Source organism: Delphinapterus leucas, chromosome 1 (genome assembly GCF_059928025.1).
Source record: "Delphinapterus leucas isolate spDelLeu-1000000601 "Yukka" chromosome 1, BTC_Dleu_Yukka2, whole genome shotgun sequence".
In the NCBI taxonomy this organism is placed as follows: Eukaryota; Metazoa; Chordata; class Mammalia; order Artiodactyla; family Monodontidae; genus Delphinapterus; species Delphinapterus leucas.
The window spans coordinates 177,936,286-177,953,008 of record NC_143129.1 but is presented as its reverse complement, the minus strand read 5'-3'; the positions used below and the strand labels follow the sequence as shown (position 1 = coordinate 177,953,008).

Genomic DNA, 16,723 nt, shown 5'->3' with positions numbered 1-16,723 from the left:
GGCTCAGCAGGGATGGGCGAGATGCATTGGGAGCCTGCAGGCATCAACCAGGCAGGAGAGGCCTGTGGCTCCTGCATCCCCGAGCGTGTCTCATTCTCTAGGAAGTGGGGAAGAGCTCAGCAGCCCCAAGCCCTTGGAACGCAGCCCTGGGTCCCAGCCACCATCCCCAGGACCTGCCGCCTCCCCGGCATCTCCAGACCTGGACCCGGAAGCAGTGCGGGGGGCCCTCCGGGAGTTCCTGCAGGAGCTGCAGAGCGCCCAGAGAGAACGGGTGAGGTGGGGCGTGAGTGGCTGCAGGGGGAGCCCCGTGGCGCAGGGCCCTGTGAGGGGCCGCAGGTCGTCCGAGCAGGTCTTCCCTTCCCCCCAACATTGGGGGTGCAGGATGAGCTTCGGGCCCAGGCGAGTGCCCTGAGTCGCCAGCTGGCTGAGGCGGAGGCCGAGAGGGACAGTGCGACCTCACGGGCAAGGCAGTTGCAGAGGGCTGTGGTTGCGAGTGAGGAGGGTGAGTCTAACCCTCCGGGTCCTTGCTTTGCTCTCTTGTGCCCTTAGCAGCTGAGGTGGGAGGCTATGGGCTTGGCCTGAGCCACTCCTGCATCCCTGGCCACCGTGGCCTGAGCGGGCTGTCTCCTCTGGGGCCCCCTCCCTGGTCAGCCTCACCCCGTGTCCAGACCCACGGACCCCCCAAGGGCTCAGAGAGGCAAGCCCTGCAGTGGGCGGAGGGCGAGCCTGATTCAGGTCTCAGGCTGTGTGCCTGGCCGGGCCTGACGGAGCTGGGCGGGGGCCGCAGCCCAGCGCAGCGTGGACGGGCGGCTGAGCGGGGCCCAGGCCGAGCTGGCGCTGCAGGAGGAGAGCGCGCGGCACAGCGAGCGGGAGCACCGGGCTGTGCTGGACCAGGTGGCTGCCCTGGAGAGGGGCCTGCAGGCCACCGAGAGCGAGCTCCGGGCCAGCCAGGTAGGCAGGAGCTGAGGGCCAATGGGAGAGGGCGGCGGGGTGCGGGCGATCTGTGTGCGCCTGAATGGACGTCTGTAAGGCCTCCTGTGCGCACCTCTGTTCTGTCTGCCTGGGTCTGCCGGCACCCACTGACGTGACCAGCCCGTGACTTTCTCCAAAAGCACATTCAGATTTCATCATCTTGTTCCATATGAGGTCATTAGGCTACAGAAGAAAGAGCCTGGGCGGTTGCAGCTCACAGACCTGGGTTCAAGTTCTTGCCCTGCTGTGTGATTCTCGCTTTCCTCATCTATAAAAGGGGGAGAACAGTAACTCTCTCCCAGAGACGATGCACGTGCACCCTTAACGCATAGACAGTGCTCAGCGGACCTGTTTCCTTCATCTCTGTGTAGCCACACCACTGGTGTCTGGGGCTTTTATGTGTGTTTGGGAGACGTGTGTGTGTGTGTGTGTGTGTGTGTGTGTGTGTGTGTCTGGGGCAGGAAGCACAGGCCCTGGTGGTGACAGTCCAGGCCGCCGAAGCCTTGAGCCCTTCTTGCAGCCGCAGATTCCCCCCCTCCCCTTTCCTCCTCTGGCCCTCCATGCCTGTCCCCACAGCCCACCCCAGGCCTCTGGCTCCAGGCCGAGCTTGAGCTGGATTGTTGTGTCTGCGGCTCCGGCTCTGGCCTTGGGCCCAGCCACAGGGGCCGCTGGAGGAGGCCAGGAACAAAGCTGGGCAGGAGCCAGAGTGGGGCTGCTGGGCCCAGACATGGCAGGGTTGGGGATCTGAGCAGGGTGGAAGTGGGGCAGGCCTGGACGCTGTTGTAATAACACCCCCTTGCCCCGTCCTGTCTCTAGGATGGTGACAGGAAGAGAAGGACCCCTGTCTGTCTTCCTGCCCTATCCCCACTCCCCAAGTCTCCTTCACCAGCTGACCTCGCATCGGGAAGGGAGGAGTATCATCCCCTAAAGCCCAGGGCTCCTGCCCGACTCAGCTCAGGTCCCACATGCAGCTCTGGGCCCGCCTCTGGAGAGTGATGCAGCAGAGCAGGGAAGCCCTGGAATCTGCATTTTTACACCTTCCACCCTCACCGCCCTGGGGCTCTGTAAACACCCAGGTTGTGGCGTCCCTGGACCGATCTGGTCCCTCGACCACACAGAGGTGAAATAGGGCCAGAGAGCAGGGACGGAGGGATGAGCCTGGATCACACAGCCTGTGAGACTTGGGCAAAATTGGAAAGTGCTCTGGGATCCTCAAGTCACCCTGTGAGCATGTGGGGAGACGGAGGCCCCAAGAGGGTCAGGGGCTGGCCCTGGGTCACACAGCAAGTGGTGTCTGTGACCACTTCCAGGCTGCTCCCCACTTCCTCCTAAGGGTCCTGAGGGATGTGGGAGGCATGGGGTGGGCTGCACAGCTGGGGCCTGAGCCCTGTCCCACCCACAGGAGAAGATCAGCAAGATGAAGGCCAACGAGGTGAAGCTGGAGAGCGACAAGCGGCGTCTGAAGGAGGTGCTGGATGCCTCTGAGAGCCGCAGCGTCAAGCTGGAGCTGCAGCGGCGCTCGCTCGAGGGGGAGCTGCAGCGCAGCCGCTTGGGCCTGAGCGACCGGGAGGCCCAGGCCCAGGCCCTCCGGGAGCGGGTCGACTCCCTGCAGAGGCAGGTGGGTCCCCTCCCCTGACCTCAGGCCCCTCTTCTGCCTGCCCTGTGCCAAGTGCGTTATGGGGACTCTGTTTGATCCTCCCAGCTACCCTGCGAGGCAGGTATTATCATCACCCCATTTCACAGATGGGCGGATGGAAGCTCACGGAGGTGACGTCATTGCCCAAGATCCCATAGCTAATAAGAGGCAGGGCCAAAATGAGAATTCAGGACTGTTTGTTGATGGAGTCTGCACTCATAGGAGGCATGTGGGACCAGTTAGAGACATAGATTTCACTCATTTTCTTTTTTTTGCCTTGGCCGCCAGGAAGCTCAGCTCTAACTGGAATGTTCAGTAGCTCTGCTAGCCCTACACTGTCACCCACCTAAGTCAAGAACACAGAAAATCTCAGGGTTGTGGTGGTTACCCTTTCTTCTCCATAACAGGGAGGAAAGGGGAATGAGAACCGGCAGAAGACCACGGGGTCTGGGACAGCCAGGTTGATGGCATTCTGTGTGAGGGTAGTTAACTGGCGGTGCGACCGGGCCCAGGTTGTAGTCACCTGAGCCAGTGGGAACGCATGGGAACAGTATCAGTGAGAAAGGCCTAGAGAGAGGTGGCAGGGGCTTGGGTTAGGCACACCTGGACCGTCCTGTCTGTCTTCCCACCAGGTGGCAGACAGTGAGGCGAAGGCGGGGACTCTGCAGCTGACGGTCGAGCGGCTGAGGGGGGCCCTGGCCAAGGTGGAAGAGAGCGAGGGGGTCCTGCGGGACAAGGTGCAGGGCCTGATGGAGGCTCTGACCCAAAGCAGCGCCAGCCTCACCAGCACCCAGGACAAGAACCTACACATGCAGAAGGCCCTGACTGCTTGTGAACATGACCGCCAAGTGCTCCAAGTATGGGGGTTCCAGGGTCTGGCTGCGGGGGCCCAGTGAGACTTAGCCTACAAAGGCAGGCTGGGGGCCTGGTGGAGAGCTGACCCCTGGGACGGTCGATAAGAGCTGCCTTTGAGGGAGGGGTGGGCCCAGTAAGAGCATCAGCCAATGAGGGGAGGCTCTGGGGGGAGGTGGGATCAAGCCTACTAGGACAGGCTGCAGGACCCAGGGGCAGGCTAAGGGAAGAGCTGGGGTCTGAGGGCTTCCCCACCTTGTGTAGGTCAGTGGCTAGGCTGTGGGCCAGGCCTGCTGTCTGGCTTACTCTCCAGGTGAGAGGACTACCTGTTTATTGGGCTGTGAACCTGGCCCGGAGGTCCCGAGTAGAGAGGAGCCCCTTGCCTCAGGGCTCCCAGGACAGCCTGGCACCATCAGCCCTTGTCCCGCAGGAACGGCTGGAGGCCACGCGGCAGGCGTTATCTGAGGCAAGGAAGCAGAGCAGCTCCCTGGCCGAGCAGGTGCAGACCGTGCGGGGCGAGCTAGCGGACCTGGAGCTGCAGCGGGCGGAGTCCGAGGGCCGGCTGCAACAGCTGCAGGAGGTGAGGGCCAGGGTGGCCCTTCCGTTCCCAGGACCGTGAGGCCCTCGGCGTCGGGACCTTCTCACCTATCTCCACCTTATCCCAAACCTAGGCCCAGCCTCCTGTGCGGAAGCATGGTTCACTCAGTCCATATCCCCATTATACAGATGGAGAAACTGAGGCCCAGAGAGAACTGTCTGGCCTCGGGTGACCATTCCCTGATGTGGGCCTCATAATAGCCTTACCTAGAAAGTGGGCCTGGCAGGCTGGCATCATCATCTCCAAGCTTCCGATGCACACCCTGAGGCCCAGGGGGATTAGGGACTCGCTGGCTTCTGCTGCAGGCGCTGCGGCAACGGCAAGAAGGTGAGGCTGCGGCCCTACACACGGTCCAGAAGCTGCAGGATGAGCGGCGGCTCCTGCAGGAGCGCCTGGGGAGCCTGCAGCGTGCCCTGGCTCAGCTGGAGGCCGAGAAGCGGGAGGCGGAGCGCTCAGCCCTGCAGCTGGAGAAGGACCGGGTGGCCCTCAAGAGGATGCTGGACAAGGTGGGCTGTGTCCCTAGGGCCCTCCCTTCACTGCCTTGGGTCCCAGCCCTGGTTGGTCCCAGCTGTGTGTCCCCAGGATGTGGGGGCTGCAAGTCCCCCCGGCCCTGCTACCTGTAACCCAACACCCCTTTCTGAGCTGCTCCCACTTCCTGGGACCTCCCTCCTTCCCCGGGCACCCTGACCCCCTCCCGCTGTCCCCACCTAGGTGGAATGGGAGAAGCTTCGCAGTCACGAGGACACGGTGCGGCTGAGTGCAGAGAAGGGCCTCCTGGACCACACGCTCACAGAGGCTGAGTTGGAGCTGGCCGAGGCCCGGGGGCAGATCCAGCTGCTGGAGGTCTAGCCCCTGCCCACCCAGCCCTGGACACGCTTTCTCTCCCCAGCCCTGGACCCAACTCCACCCCCACAGTCCACGAGCCCAGAGCCTTGGAGGGGGTGCCCAGAGCCAGGTCCCAGAGGGAGGGGTCCTCCCCAGAGTGGAGAGGAAAGAGACCTGTCAGCACACGCGCCTGTGTGCTCACGTTGGTTGTGGACGTGAAGAGCTATGAGTGTATGTGAGAGTATTCTTGCGCATGTAGCACGAATCTTGTGCATGGATGTGGCATATCTAAGTATTAGGGTTATATCTGTATCTTTGTGTACAGGTCTCTTCTTGTATGTAGATGTATGTAAGAGTATTGGGCTTTTGCACATATGCATGCATCCATGTGAACACAGGTTTTTACATGCTTGCTTTTATCTATCTTATCTATCTATATCTGTATACACATATGGGCTTGTCTCTGTGTTTGAATATGTCTGTGTGTGTGTGTGCCTGAATGGGGGTCACTAACTACCCTGACCCAGGATTTGCAGGCCAGGAGGGCTGGGGGGTGGGAGAAAAACAAGGGTCTCTCCTACATCCCCTGCTTTGCCCCAAGGGGCCCTCAGGCTCCCACCCCAGGGAGGTGCCTGACACCCTACGGCCAGAGGCCTGACCCGTGGGCCCTCCTGCAGGCCCAGGTGGCAGCACTGCAGCAGAACCACAGCCCAGCGCGGCTGGAGGTGGATGAGCAGCGGCTGGAGCTGCAGCAGGAAGTGGATCGCCTGCGCAGTGCCCAGGTGCAGACGGAGCGCACCCTGGAGGCGCGGGAGCGGGCCCACCGGCAGCGGGTGCGTGGCCTGGAGGAGCAGGTACTCAGGCCTGGTGGGCTCTGGCCCTTCCCCAGGGGGCGGCAGCATCGGCAGGACTCCCCCTTCAGGAGGCTGGGCCAGGATGGAAGTGTGGAGCTGGGGGAAGGGGGCGGAGGAAGAGGAGGGGGCGAGGGAGAGGAAAAAGTGGGGGCAGAGAGAGGGCTGGCAGTAACCTTTGGGTATAAGTGGTCAATGGCACCCATAACTGAAACGGTCCGGGTGGATCTGTGCTGCTACGAGCCACGGCTGGACACAGGGGCTCAAGTGATGTCACTGGAACTCAGTCCCCTTGCCACGGCTCCATGCCCGGGCAGGCTGTCTCCCCGGGTGGCACAGGTGGCCTCAACAGCTCCAGCCTCGGGTTATCCTAACAACCCATGATCCCAGCGGAGAGGGGGGCCCTTTTCCCTGAGATCAGCAGCACAAGTCCCAAGGATGAGCCTCATTGGCCAGCTGAGACCGCAGGCCCCCTCGTGACCATCTCTGCCCTGATCATGTCTGCAGGGCAAGGCTGCTTTGGTAGGCCAGGCCTGGGTCACAGGTCCACCCCTGGAGTCCAGCTAGCTCCAGGCCTGGCCTAGTGGTGAGAGTGGGGACGGGTGGCCCCCAAAGAGAGGCCGAGCAGTCTGGAGACACCCCACTGCTCCATGGAGCAAAATGAGAAGGGGAGGAAATACCCTGGCTCTTAATGACACCTGGTTTTTCTGAAACAGGCAGCACTGGGTCCCTTCTGGTGTCCTTCCATCAGTCACACCCCACCCCCGCCGCCCCGCTTTTTCTGAAACCAGGCTGGGGTCCTGGGCTGGCCCTACCGCCTCTTTCTTCTCCAGGTATCCACACTGAAGGGACAGTTGCAGCAGGAGCTTCGAAGGGGCTCAGCTTCTTTCTCCCCTTCCTCCGGCCCCCCAGAGAAGTGAGCACCTTGCCGGCGGGCACCCTGGAGAGCAGCCCCGTGGCCGGGACGGGACAGGGGAGGGGGGACTCCGGCACCAGGCCAGACCCGGCAGCGCCCTCCCAGCCTCGTCAGAGCCGGCCACCCTCTGTGGGCTCCCCACTCAGTCCAGCCCCCTCTCCCCCAGGATGAGCCCATGTGAGGTCCCCCAGGACCAGTTTGAGGTCCTCCCTGAGTGTCTGAGCCAAAGCCAGGGGTTGGAGAGACCTCCCCTGCACCTTGTCTCTGGCCAACCCTGGAGCACAGGTTCACAGGAAAGAGAAGGGATGTCCAGGCCTGGGGCAGGGGACCTTCTCTGGCTTCCCAGAGATCTCTTTGCCTTAGTTCAGAGTATTTGTCAGGAAATTCCTCAGAGTTCAGAGTCCCTGTATTTTTGTACCTTTTTACAATGTTAACTGTTCAGAACTGTTGTGGTTTTTGTAACAAGACGAGCCCATTTAAAAAAAGACGGTTTGTACAGATGTGTCCCTTTACTATTAATGTGCCTTCTCCATCTGGGAGACAGGAGGGGGGACAGGAGGGCCCTGGGGCCAGAGGGATGGGGTCCCCTAGTGGGTGCTCAGGGAGATGGGGGCAGTTTTTGAAAGGCCTGTGACGAAAGGTAAGGAACTTACCAACCTCACAGGATGTTGGGATGGGGAGGCCTCCAGGGTCCTGGGCCACCCACCCCATTTAACAGATGGAGCTGTTGAGGTTTGGGATGGGACCCAACCTATGCCGCTCGACTCTTTCCAGCTGAAGCTTTCTGCTCTATTCTCTGGCTCCTCAGGACAGGGCCCACCCTCTGGACAGTAACAGGCATTCCAGGCGGTGTGGTAAACAAGTGCAGGCCTGGGAGTGGACGTGGGATCTCGCCTTGGCTCCGCTGGGTGATCCTGGGCAAAGCCGCTTAACCTATCAGAGCCTCAGTTTGCTCCTCTGTAAAATGGGAATGTGCCTCCCAGGGTGGTTATGAGGAAGTACACACAGAAGATGCTCAGTGAGTGTTTCCAAGGAGAAATTCCATTCATCTCATGGAGTCCAGTGGAGTCAGGTTCCACCCCAGCCCTGCCACTTACCACTGTGGACCCTTGGGTGGTTTACATAATCTAGGCTTAGTTTCCCTGTCTGTAAGATGGGAATATTAACTGTACCCACCATATAGGCCTGGTTGGAGGGTTAAATAGGCCTGTGTGCTGAGCCTTCAGACAGAGCTTGGTCTCCATATGCTGGTCAGAGGGAGGTGTTGTAACAGCTTGCCCTGTTTCTGCCCTCTGAACTGCACCAGCCTTCCCTCCTGCCAAAGCCCTTGATATCAGAGTCCACCAACCTTGACCTCCTGCCTTCCACCCTATACGCTTCCACGTGGGCGGCCTCTCATCTTGCCTTGCACCCTTCTCTGGTGATGGGGCACTCACAGACTCACCAGGCAGCCCTGACAATGAGGAAGCTATATTCCTGAACCTTCTATTTCTGATACAACCCCCTGCAACACACACACACGCGCACACGCACACACACACACCCTGGGGGCGGGGGGCAGTTGTCATGGCCCATCTTTCTGGGAAGGTCAGAGCTGAAGCTGGTGGATGAGGAGGCAAGGCCACAGGTCACTTGAACCTGCCCTTCTCCCGAAGGGGCCTGGTAGCCTCTCCGTGAGGACATGCAGTGTTGAGGCACCTGGCCATCTCCTCTGTGCCCTCGACCGAAAAAGTGACTCTGAATCTTTTGTAAAAACCTGTTTTTAATTTTGTATAAAACAAAGGTGGTCTATGCCCAGGGGCTGTAGGAAATCCAAGCAGACCAGCTGGGGTGAGGGTCATAGCCTTCCTTGGGGGTGGGGCTGGAGTGGGGGACTGTCCTCAGAGGGATGGAGAAGGCACATCAGGGGCCCAGGTCCCATAGAGAGGCCTGGGATGTCCCCCACCTGGGGGCGGAGACTGGAGCCCCCTTTGTGCCCCAAGGGTGGCCGCAGGCTGGGGGAAGGGCCTGAGGCAACCCCCGGCGCTGCAGCCACTAACATTTTACGGGATAAAAGGAACGTCTGGCTGGGGAGAAAAGCACCAGGTCAGGCAGAGCCTGAGGGCCCCAGATCGAGGAGGGTCCGGGGCTCGGGGTGCCAGTCCCACCCTAGCAGCCCCCGCAGCTCCTGGCACAGGAGGCTGCCACAGATTGGCACAGGCCGCTGCTGGCCATCACGCCACATTTGGAGAACTTGTCACGACACAGGTCAGCTGTTGGGGGTGGCAGGAAGGAGTGGGGGTCAGGGTGCGGCTAGGTGATGGAAACTGCTACCCCCGCCCCAACCGTGGTGATGGGGGATGTTCTGAGGATAAAAAGCAGCCGGGAGGGGAGCTCAGGATTCCCCGGAAGTGGCCCTGGATTGAACACATGTTTAATAAACATCAGATGGGGGGACGTGTGGATGGATGATGAGCGGGCATGGGGGCAGGGGAAAGAGGAGGGTGGAGGCCTTCCTACCTCGCAGGAGCTCCTCGTGGGCACAGACCGTGCGGACACAGATTTCCTTGTTGATGACATACACACGGCGGAGGCTGAGAGGGACAGAGGGACGGGGCTGGGAGAAACGTCAGCCCCATCCTCACCCTGCCCCACGGGAGAGCTGCAGACCCAGCCCCTAGGCCTGGGCTTAACCAGAGTTGAGCTCAACCTTGGGATTCACTAGCTTTCCCCACTCCCACGTTGCTGGCTGGAGCTGTGGTCCCCCTCGCTCCCCTGCCACCCCCGTCCCCCCAGTCCCTGCCTGTGCTCACCTGTAGAAGCAGACCTCGTTGAGACACTGTTTACAAGGCTTGTGTATGGAGTAGAGGCGGGTACACGGGTACTGCTCCTCGCGGCAGTCTGAGTGACAGGTGGGATCAGACTTGGGGGGGCTGCAGCTGGGGGCTTAGAGCTGGGTGGCAGCCCCCAACCGCACCCATGGGAGACTGGCTCTCAGGGCCTAGGTACCCCTGCACCCTCAGGCCCAGCCTAGACCTGCGTGCACACACCAACACATGCACACGCGAGCACTGTTGGACCTTGCGAGGCTGCCCAATTTTATCCAGTATATTTATACATATACAAATTCACAACCACGCTTGGAAGCATATATTCAAACACAAATCTATACCCGCACACAGTCACGAAAGTCCACAGCAGCCTCACAGGAGGTCCACACACTCACACGCTGAGCTGTGAGACAGGGTCCCTCACACACAGGCTGGCTCTTGGGCTCTTGGCCAGGGGAGGCCCGCTGAGCTGGCCTGGGCTTCCCGCCCCATCCTCGCTTCTCCTGCCTCTGAGCACCACCCTGTCCTGCCGCCGGCGTGCTCCCGCCCCGCCCCAGTGTCTGGGAGTAGAGGCCCCTCCTGAGGCTGCAGCCAACTTGGCCTCCAGCTGGGCCCAGGGGCAGGGGGATCTCCCAGAGCTGCCTCGGGGGGGCCCTGGAGTTGCCAGCCTAAAGCAGGGGCACCTCTGCAAGCCCCTCACCCCACCATCTACCCCAGCGAGAGCAAAAGGCCTGGCTTTCTCTGTCCTCCCAGTGCCGCACGCCACTGCACCCTAACTTCCGGGGCCATGCCTCTGTCCCTCCAGTTGTCAGGAAGGTTCTTACCCAGAGGCCCAGGCTCCGTGGGCTCCGTCTCTACAGTTCCTGGTTCTGGTGTTGGGGGAGAGGCAGGCAGAGATCACTGGGACGGGTCTATTCAGGGCAGGGTGAGGTCACCTCTCCCAGCCCCGGACAGACCTCCCCACTCCCGGGGCTGGCTGGAGCTGGTGGCCTACCTAAGGTGGGAGCTGGGATGACTTCCTGTTGGACTTGCTGCTGGGACTGGAACTGAAACTGCTCCTCCGGGGGCCGAGGAGTCACCTCTGCAATGAGAGATGATGGAAGGGTCTGCTCCCCTCGCCCGCAGGCCTCTATGGACTCCCCACCCAGCTGCCCATCCTATCCTGCCCTCAGCCCTTTACCTTGATAATCATAGTAGTCCGGGTTGTCTGAAAATAAAGATGAATGTGCAATTGGTGGGGGTCAGGCTAGCCCCCAGCCCCAGGTCACAACTGAGCAAGGGACCATACCCCGAGATTCCCATCGCCCTACCACCCCACCTGATCCCTGGCTGAGCCATGCAGATCCAGGGAGCAGGGCTGGCGGGGAGGCCTGGGGGCAGACAAGGCGCTTACCGATCTGGTCGCTATAGTGGGTGTACTGGACGTGGTCTGGGAACGGAGGCAGCGGATCCAGGTCGTACTGGCCCTGAGCCAGCAGGCCTGCTGTGGGGAGGCAAAGCTGAGGGGACGTCCAGCAGGGAAGGGCAGCAGAGGCCCCAAAGCACTTCTGGGAGGGTAGGTAGAGGTCCCTAGGGCAGGCCTGTAAGACCCTAAGATCCTCAACAGACTCTAGACCCATAGGAGGCAAACGCCTTCCTTGACCATAAAGGCCCTTATACTCCCTGGTCCTGTGTCACCTCACGGGTCATATCCTGCCCCTCTCCCCCATGCCGGCCGCTGCCTGCCCCAAGGCCTTTGCACTTGACTCTCCCTGGGCCTGTCATCCTGATTTGCTTCTCCTCCTTCAAGTCTCAACTGAAATTTCAGCTCTGCTAAGAGGCCCTCGCTGGCCCACCCACACTCTCCATCTCGTTCTCCTGTGTATTCCCATCATAGCACTCAACATAATCTTTCACTTACCACATCCCTTCCCTAGACTGGCAGGCAACACCATGAGGGCGGGGGTCTGTCTGCCTGGTTCATCACTGTGTTCCCAGGGCCTAGCCCAGGGCCTGGCCCAAAGTAGGAGTTCCACAAATATCTGTTCAATTAATGGATGTTAGACCTGGCAGGGCCTTTGGGGTCCCCATTGATAACTCCTCACTTTGACTAACAGGGACTTCTCCAAGGTCAAGATTGTATAGGTTAGTTGGGCCCCAAAGCGGTCTAGAACCCAGGCCCTCAGACTCCCTGCCTTAGGGGCCTCCATTCCTGCACCTCAGCTCCTGGGAGGGTCAGTAAGTAAGAAGAAAAATGTGGATCCTGGTGTCTGGGCCCACTCTCCAGAATCCTGCCAGTCTGCTGCTGTGGAGGGTTGAGGAGGGGCCCAGGAGGTGCCTCTAGTCTTTGGGAGGGGTTGCCAGCTGTCTGTGGCCCAAGAGGTGGACGGCCCTGGGAGCGATGGAGCTGAGTTCTGGCCATAGGACACGACAAAAGCTTACTGCCAGCTCCCTCCCCCTACAAACTCCACTCCCACCCACATAAAGGGAGCCCCACACACCTAGGTGCCACTTACCAGGCAGGAACAGCAGGAAGAGGTAGGCAGCTCTCATGGTTACACAACGAGGCGGGCTGGACTGGTGTCAAGGGACAGCTGGAGGAAGAGGAGGGGGCAAGCTGTATCCCGGGCCACTACCCCAGGGCTGCAGAGCCCACTTCTGCTCCCCCGAATTCAGCCTGGAGAACGAGGGATTCGGAACAGAAGCCAGGCAGGTGGAGGGTCATGGAGTCTGGGCCCAGGGGGAGGGGACTACTCTGGAGGGACATCCTCTGTCCCTGATGGCCCACTGGGTGTTCAGATCCTAAGGGACTCGGCCTCCAACCTGGCTCCAAGAGCTGATCTTGACAAACAGACCCTACCCTGCCCTGCTCACTAAATGGACATTTCTAATCCTCTATCAGCCCTGCCCCTGCTCTCCTTGCCACAACCCATGCCCACCCTCTGGTTCAGCACTTCCCCAGGTGTCTAATGCACTGATCCTGACCCCAGGCCCATCCTCGGGACCCCAACCCTGCCCAGCCAACATCGAAGCCCAGACTCAGCAGGAAACCACATGTGTGCCTGGGCCTCAGGGGCCCCTGGGACAGCCAGGCCTGGGCAGGGCTCCCACCCCTGGAAGATTCCTCTTCTGCCAGGCCTCCAGGCCTCCCAAGACCTGGCTGACTTCATCGCACACTCACGAGACTGAGACTGAGGTCTACTTGTCTGCTGCAGCAGGAAGCACTTAGGGTGGAGTCTGAAAAGCGCCTCTCCAGATCCTAGAGGGTAGCGCTGAAGGGGACCGGGATGTCCCCCAACCTGACATTGTATGACAAGTGTTATGTGTGTAGTTTTTTGGGGAGAGGGCCGTGGTCCTTAGCTTTCACTGGGCTCTTGAAGTTCAAGAGCTCCTGGTTGAGTCTAGCCTCCAGTCTTTGACCCCACAGTGGACTTGGCAGAATCTACAGGTCCTCTTGTCCAGTCCCAGCTCAGTGCGGGGCAGCCCCAAGGCTGTCAGCCTTCTGCTAGGAGGGCTGGGAGAGAGTCCCCGGGCTCACCCGTCCGGAGGACCCCTGCCCTGCCACAACAAAAGGAGTTCTTCCGGATAGCTGAATGGAAACCTAACTTTACCCCATCGTGCCTCGCTCAGGGAGTCGAGGGAGAGGGGGAGGGAAGGGGCAGAAACATGGGCATCTTTCCCTCCTTCTGCCCAGTCCCGACGCTTTCGTGACCCGCTGCCTGTCTCATACATTCAGCCTCTCACTCCCTCCTCAACCCTAGCTGCAGTCGATGGGGTGGGTGGGGATGAGGTGGGGTGGCGGAGGCGAGACCTGTGACTCAAGCTGCCCCACAGGCCGGGGACATCTGGCTCCCACATCCCCATTCTGAGCACCCTTGGCCTCCTCTTGGTGGGGGACTGAAAGGCCTGGAGCTCCCCACAAGGCCTCACTGTCCCCTACTTGCCCCCCAGGCTGGTGGCAGGCAGGCTAGCTGGAGCTGTCACCACTCAGGAGAAGGCCCCGAGCTGGGGAGGTTGGTTGGGGGGTGGGGGGTTCTGTGGGTTCCCAAAGTCCCTCCTAGGCCTCTCAGCCCCCTGCAAGGAGTCTTTCCTCCCCTCGGAGGTTGAGCACCCAGGCCCAGGCTTATTGGGGGAAGGAGGGCTGGGCTGTAAAGAAGAGAGTCCCTGTGGCAGAAGCGGGTGCCTCCAGGGGATCACACCTCCAAGCACATCTAGACGACAGACTGTTTGGGTGTCGGGAGGCCAGGACCTGCCTAGGAGGCCTGTTCCTGGACCCTGGCTCCTTCCACGGCTGGGACGCCCCCTACCCTCTGTGTCTGGCGAGGAGGGGCACTAGCGGGGCCTCCTCCGGGCCCCCTGCCCCCACGCTCACTGACTCACTCTGCTGGAGGCTCTGTCTGCTCTAGAGGCCGGGCTGGGGTCCGGCTGGAGGAAACCAGATGTTGCAGCGCCGCACAGCTGGGAACAATCAACCACGGAAACTTGCTCGGGCGCGCTCCCTCGCGCTCTCTCGGTCTCTGATCTCTCTTTGTCTCTCCGCGTCTCTGTCCCCGCCGCTCCCGCCGGACACCCACACCCCAGCCGCCGCATTCCAACCTCCCAGGGAGAACAAAAGCCGCCCCATCCCCGACGCCCCCCAAATCGGGCTCCCCTCCCTTCCCAACTCGCGTCTTCCCCTCCAAACGACTCCAAACTTTCCAAGTGCCCTCTTAGCATCTGCTCAGACGGCCCGGACTCAGGGATCCCGAAAGGAAAGCCGCCCCCAGCATCGGGGACCCGCAGAGACCCGCACCCTCAGTACCTGGGGGCCCTCCGACGTCGCGGCCCACGACCCAGTCCCCCCTTGCGCCCCCGGCCCGGTCAGGCCGCCAGGCCCGCGCCTACCTGGCCGGGTCACTCCGCGGCCCGCTCCGAGTCCGCCCGCCTGAGCCGCCCCTTTGCCCGCTCCGAACCCCCCTCCGGGCCCCCGACGGGGCCGGCGCCCGCCCTCCAGCCTGGATCCGCTGGGTCCTAACGCGAGCGCCGCCGCCGCCGCCGGGGCCACCACGCCGCGACCTCGGGTCTTCAACCCTCTTCTGGGGGCAGCCCCGCGGGGAGGAGGCGCCCGCGGAGCCAGCCTCACGTCTGTTCAGCACTTTCCGCTGTGCAAAATGCTTTCTCCTCACGGCCTCATCACAGCTGGAGCGCAAAGTGGTGAGATGGGTGAAGTGGGCGTGCTGTCCCCATTTTACAGAGGAGGCTCGGAAAGATGATTCGCCTACCGCGGCTCAGCGAGAAACAGCCTTGCCCTCCCTTTTGGCTTCTCCCAGCTTCCAGGACAGACTTCCTGGCCTGGTTTTCCTTCTGCCTCTCTGGTTGTGCCTTCCGGGTCTCCCTAGCCAGCTCCTGGCCACAGCTGCCTTCCATAACCAGCATTTCTTTGAAACCACAGGCTACAGGCTACCGGGCCTGGCCACACGAATGTCCCCAAGGCACATCCAATTCAACAGGATCCAAGTCCAAATTCACAACATCCCGACCTTCCCCAGACCTGGCCCTTGAAGGTGTTCCCATGCAGGGAATGAGCCCCCCGTCCTTCCCTTACCCGGCTAACTGTAACTCCCGTGTGCTCAACCCCTGCAGCCAATCCAGCTCCCACCACTAATTCTGACTCTGTAATACCTCCAATCTAGGCCTTCCCAAACGGGCCCTGCCCTCACCCACTCACCTCAGACAGGGTGGGGGGCAGGGAGGCTTCTACCTAAAGCCTTTCACTGGTTTCCCAAGGTACCCGGGAACAAGGCTAAACTGCCCCGGGGCCCCCAAAGGCCCTACCTTTCATCACAGCCTGGCTCTGCCTCCTCATTCCCTCTGCCTGGTCTCCCAAAAGCCTCAATGGCTTTCTGGCTGATTCTCAGTAAACCCCTCCCTTCCTCCACCTGCCACCAGGCCTTTGCTCAAAATGTTTCTTCCTTCTGCAACACTGGTGAGGTTTTCCTCCTTCAGATTAGAGATCAAACCCTCCCTTCCTCAGAGGCGGCTTCCCTTTCTCCCTGTTAGAGCTCTAAAGCATCAGCTGTTGCCCTATGTCTGAGGCCATGTGAGTCCCGCCCCTCCCCCACGAGCCTGTCAGCCGCGTGAAGACAGGGACAAGGTCTGCTTCTGCTCATCCTCAGTTTTTGCTCACTAGGCACAGTGCCAGGCTCAGAGCAGCTGTTCAGTAAACATTTGTGGAATGAATAAATGATGTACAGTGGATTCTCCTGGGAGGCTGGCCAGGTGTGGGGTTGCAGGTCTCCTGCCCCTGGGGCGGTCCTGCCTGGTCACGGGAATCTAGGCCTGGGGCAGGGGCCTCAGGCTGGGAGGGGGATCAAGATGCCCCTTGATTCAGGCCCTCACCTTCAGGTCTCCTTAGGCTGCTTGTCCCTTAGACACTGAATCCTGTTAGGCAGGGGCTGACCATGTCCCATGCACCGTTTGTTCCCCAGTGCTGGTCTGTCAAGTGAATGGGTGAATGAATATCGGCCACCACGCCCCCCTCCCCGCTCCAGTGTCTATGGCAGAACAAGCAGGGATTTTTGTCACTTGGAGCACTATGGGCCCCGGGGGCCAGCCTGGCCCTCTCTGCCCTTCCTTAGCCCTTCACTGCTGCCAGATGCAATCCCACTAGTGTAGGAGAGGAAACCGCCTGGCAGAACTGCTGTCCCCTACGCTTGACAAAAAGGGGAAACTGAAGCCCCAAAGCTGCCACCTCTAGTGTCCTGGCTCCCAGATCCTCTGCTGCTTCTACCCACTCCTCTGGCTCTAAGGACCCAAGCACAGGTGGCAGCTATCCGGGGAGGGAGTAGCAGGTGTGGGGACTCTTCTCCCAGTGTTCTTGGAGATTTGCTCCTTCCCCGCTCGCCTCTCACGCCACGTTATAAGCTGCACCCAGGCAGAGGTCATGTTTTTTGTTCACCGCCGTAGCCCCTGTGTCTGGCACACGACTGCCCAACAAATGCACGAAGAATCAGCTAGGGGTAGAGGTGGGAATCAAACCCAGGCCTCGCCGTGTCCTCCAACCTCCCTTTGAACAGTATCTGCCACCCTGAGCCATTGCTGTCTGATGACTCAGTGCCCAGTGCGGAGGGTCTGTGGATGCGCCTGGTGTCACAGGTTACCTCCTCACGCCCCCCATCCTTGTCCTCAGTTTGATTCAACATTCGCTGAGCTCCTACGAGGGTGGGCTGGGGGTGGTGCCAGGGCTTCCAGTAATGAGGTCGGCGGGGGCTTTTCTTTCCTGTTGTCCCCTGCCCAGCACAGATG

At 60.8% G+C, this 16,723-nt stretch overlaps 2 protein-coding genes across 4 annotated transcripts in view; one reads left to right on the top strand and one right to left on the bottom strand.

Annotated features, from left to right (window-relative positions):
• CROCC (ciliary rootlet coiled-coil, rootletin) overlaps positions 1-7,169 on the top strand; it is a 43,505-nt gene extending 36,336 nt beyond the window's left edge. The window contains exons 28-37 of the mRNA XM_022598512.2: positions 102-271; positions 382-502; positions 788-951; positions 2,375-2,590; positions 3,241-3,465; positions 3,891-4,040; positions 4,364-4,564; positions 4,770-4,901; positions 5,561-5,737; positions 6,568-7,169. Of these exons, the coding sequence (XP_022454220.1) occupies positions 102-271; positions 382-502; positions 788-951; positions 2,375-2,590; positions 3,241-3,465; positions 3,891-4,040; positions 4,364-4,564; positions 4,770-4,901; positions 5,561-5,737; positions 6,568-6,654 (1,643 nt within the window). The 3' untranslated portion in view covers positions 6,655-7,169. The remainder of the gene's footprint in view (positions 1-101; positions 272-381; positions 503-787; positions 952-2,374; positions 2,591-3,240; positions 3,466-3,890; positions 4,041-4,363; positions 4,565-4,769; positions 4,902-5,560; positions 5,738-6,567) is intronic.
• Positions 7,170-8,385: 1,216 nt separating this feature from the next.
• On the bottom strand, positions 8,386-15,517 carry MFAP2 (microfibril associated protein 2). Of its 3 annotated transcripts, none has more exons than XM_022598645.3 (9): positions 14,324-15,517; positions 11,956-12,033; positions 10,854-10,940; positions 10,641-10,667; positions 10,455-10,541; positions 10,285-10,329; positions 9,443-9,530; positions 9,150-9,223; positions 8,386-8,902 (listed from the first exon to the last, which is right to left on the bottom strand). In XM_022598645.3, the coding sequence occupies exons 2-9, from the start codon at positions 11,990-11,992 to the stop codon at positions 8,799-8,801; spliced, it is 549 nt and encodes a 182-aa protein (XP_022454353.1). In that variant the 5' UTR covers positions 11,993-12,033; positions 14,324-15,517; the 3' UTR covers positions 8,386-8,798. The 3 variants fall into 3 exon arrangements, with proteins under 3 accessions (XP_022454353.1, XP_022454352.1, XP_089756478.1); XM_022598644.3 differs by having other exon boundaries at positions 10,854-10,943; positions 14,324-15,514; XM_089900352.1 differs by lacking the exon at positions 10,285-10,329 and having other exon boundaries at positions 10,854-10,943; positions 14,324-15,516.
• Positions 15,518-16,723: the final 1,206 nt, after the last annotated feature.

What these genes read in the sequence shown, in the direction of transcription:
- MFAP2 (XM_022598644.3), bottom strand. Translation starts at nt 11,992, where the DNA reads ATGAGAGCTGCCTACCTCTTCCTGCTGTTCCTGCCTG. An exon ending in CTTCCTGCTGTTCCTGCCTG is followed by an intron (nt 10,944 to 11,955) that starts GTAAGTGGCACC and finishes GCCTCCCCACAG; the next exon opens with CAGGCCTGCTGGCTCAGGGC. An exon ending in CCACGAGGAGCTCCTGCGAG is followed by an intron (nt 8,903 to 9,149) that starts GTAGGAAGGCCT and finishes CACCCCCAACAG; the next exon opens with CTGACCTGTGTCGTGACAAG.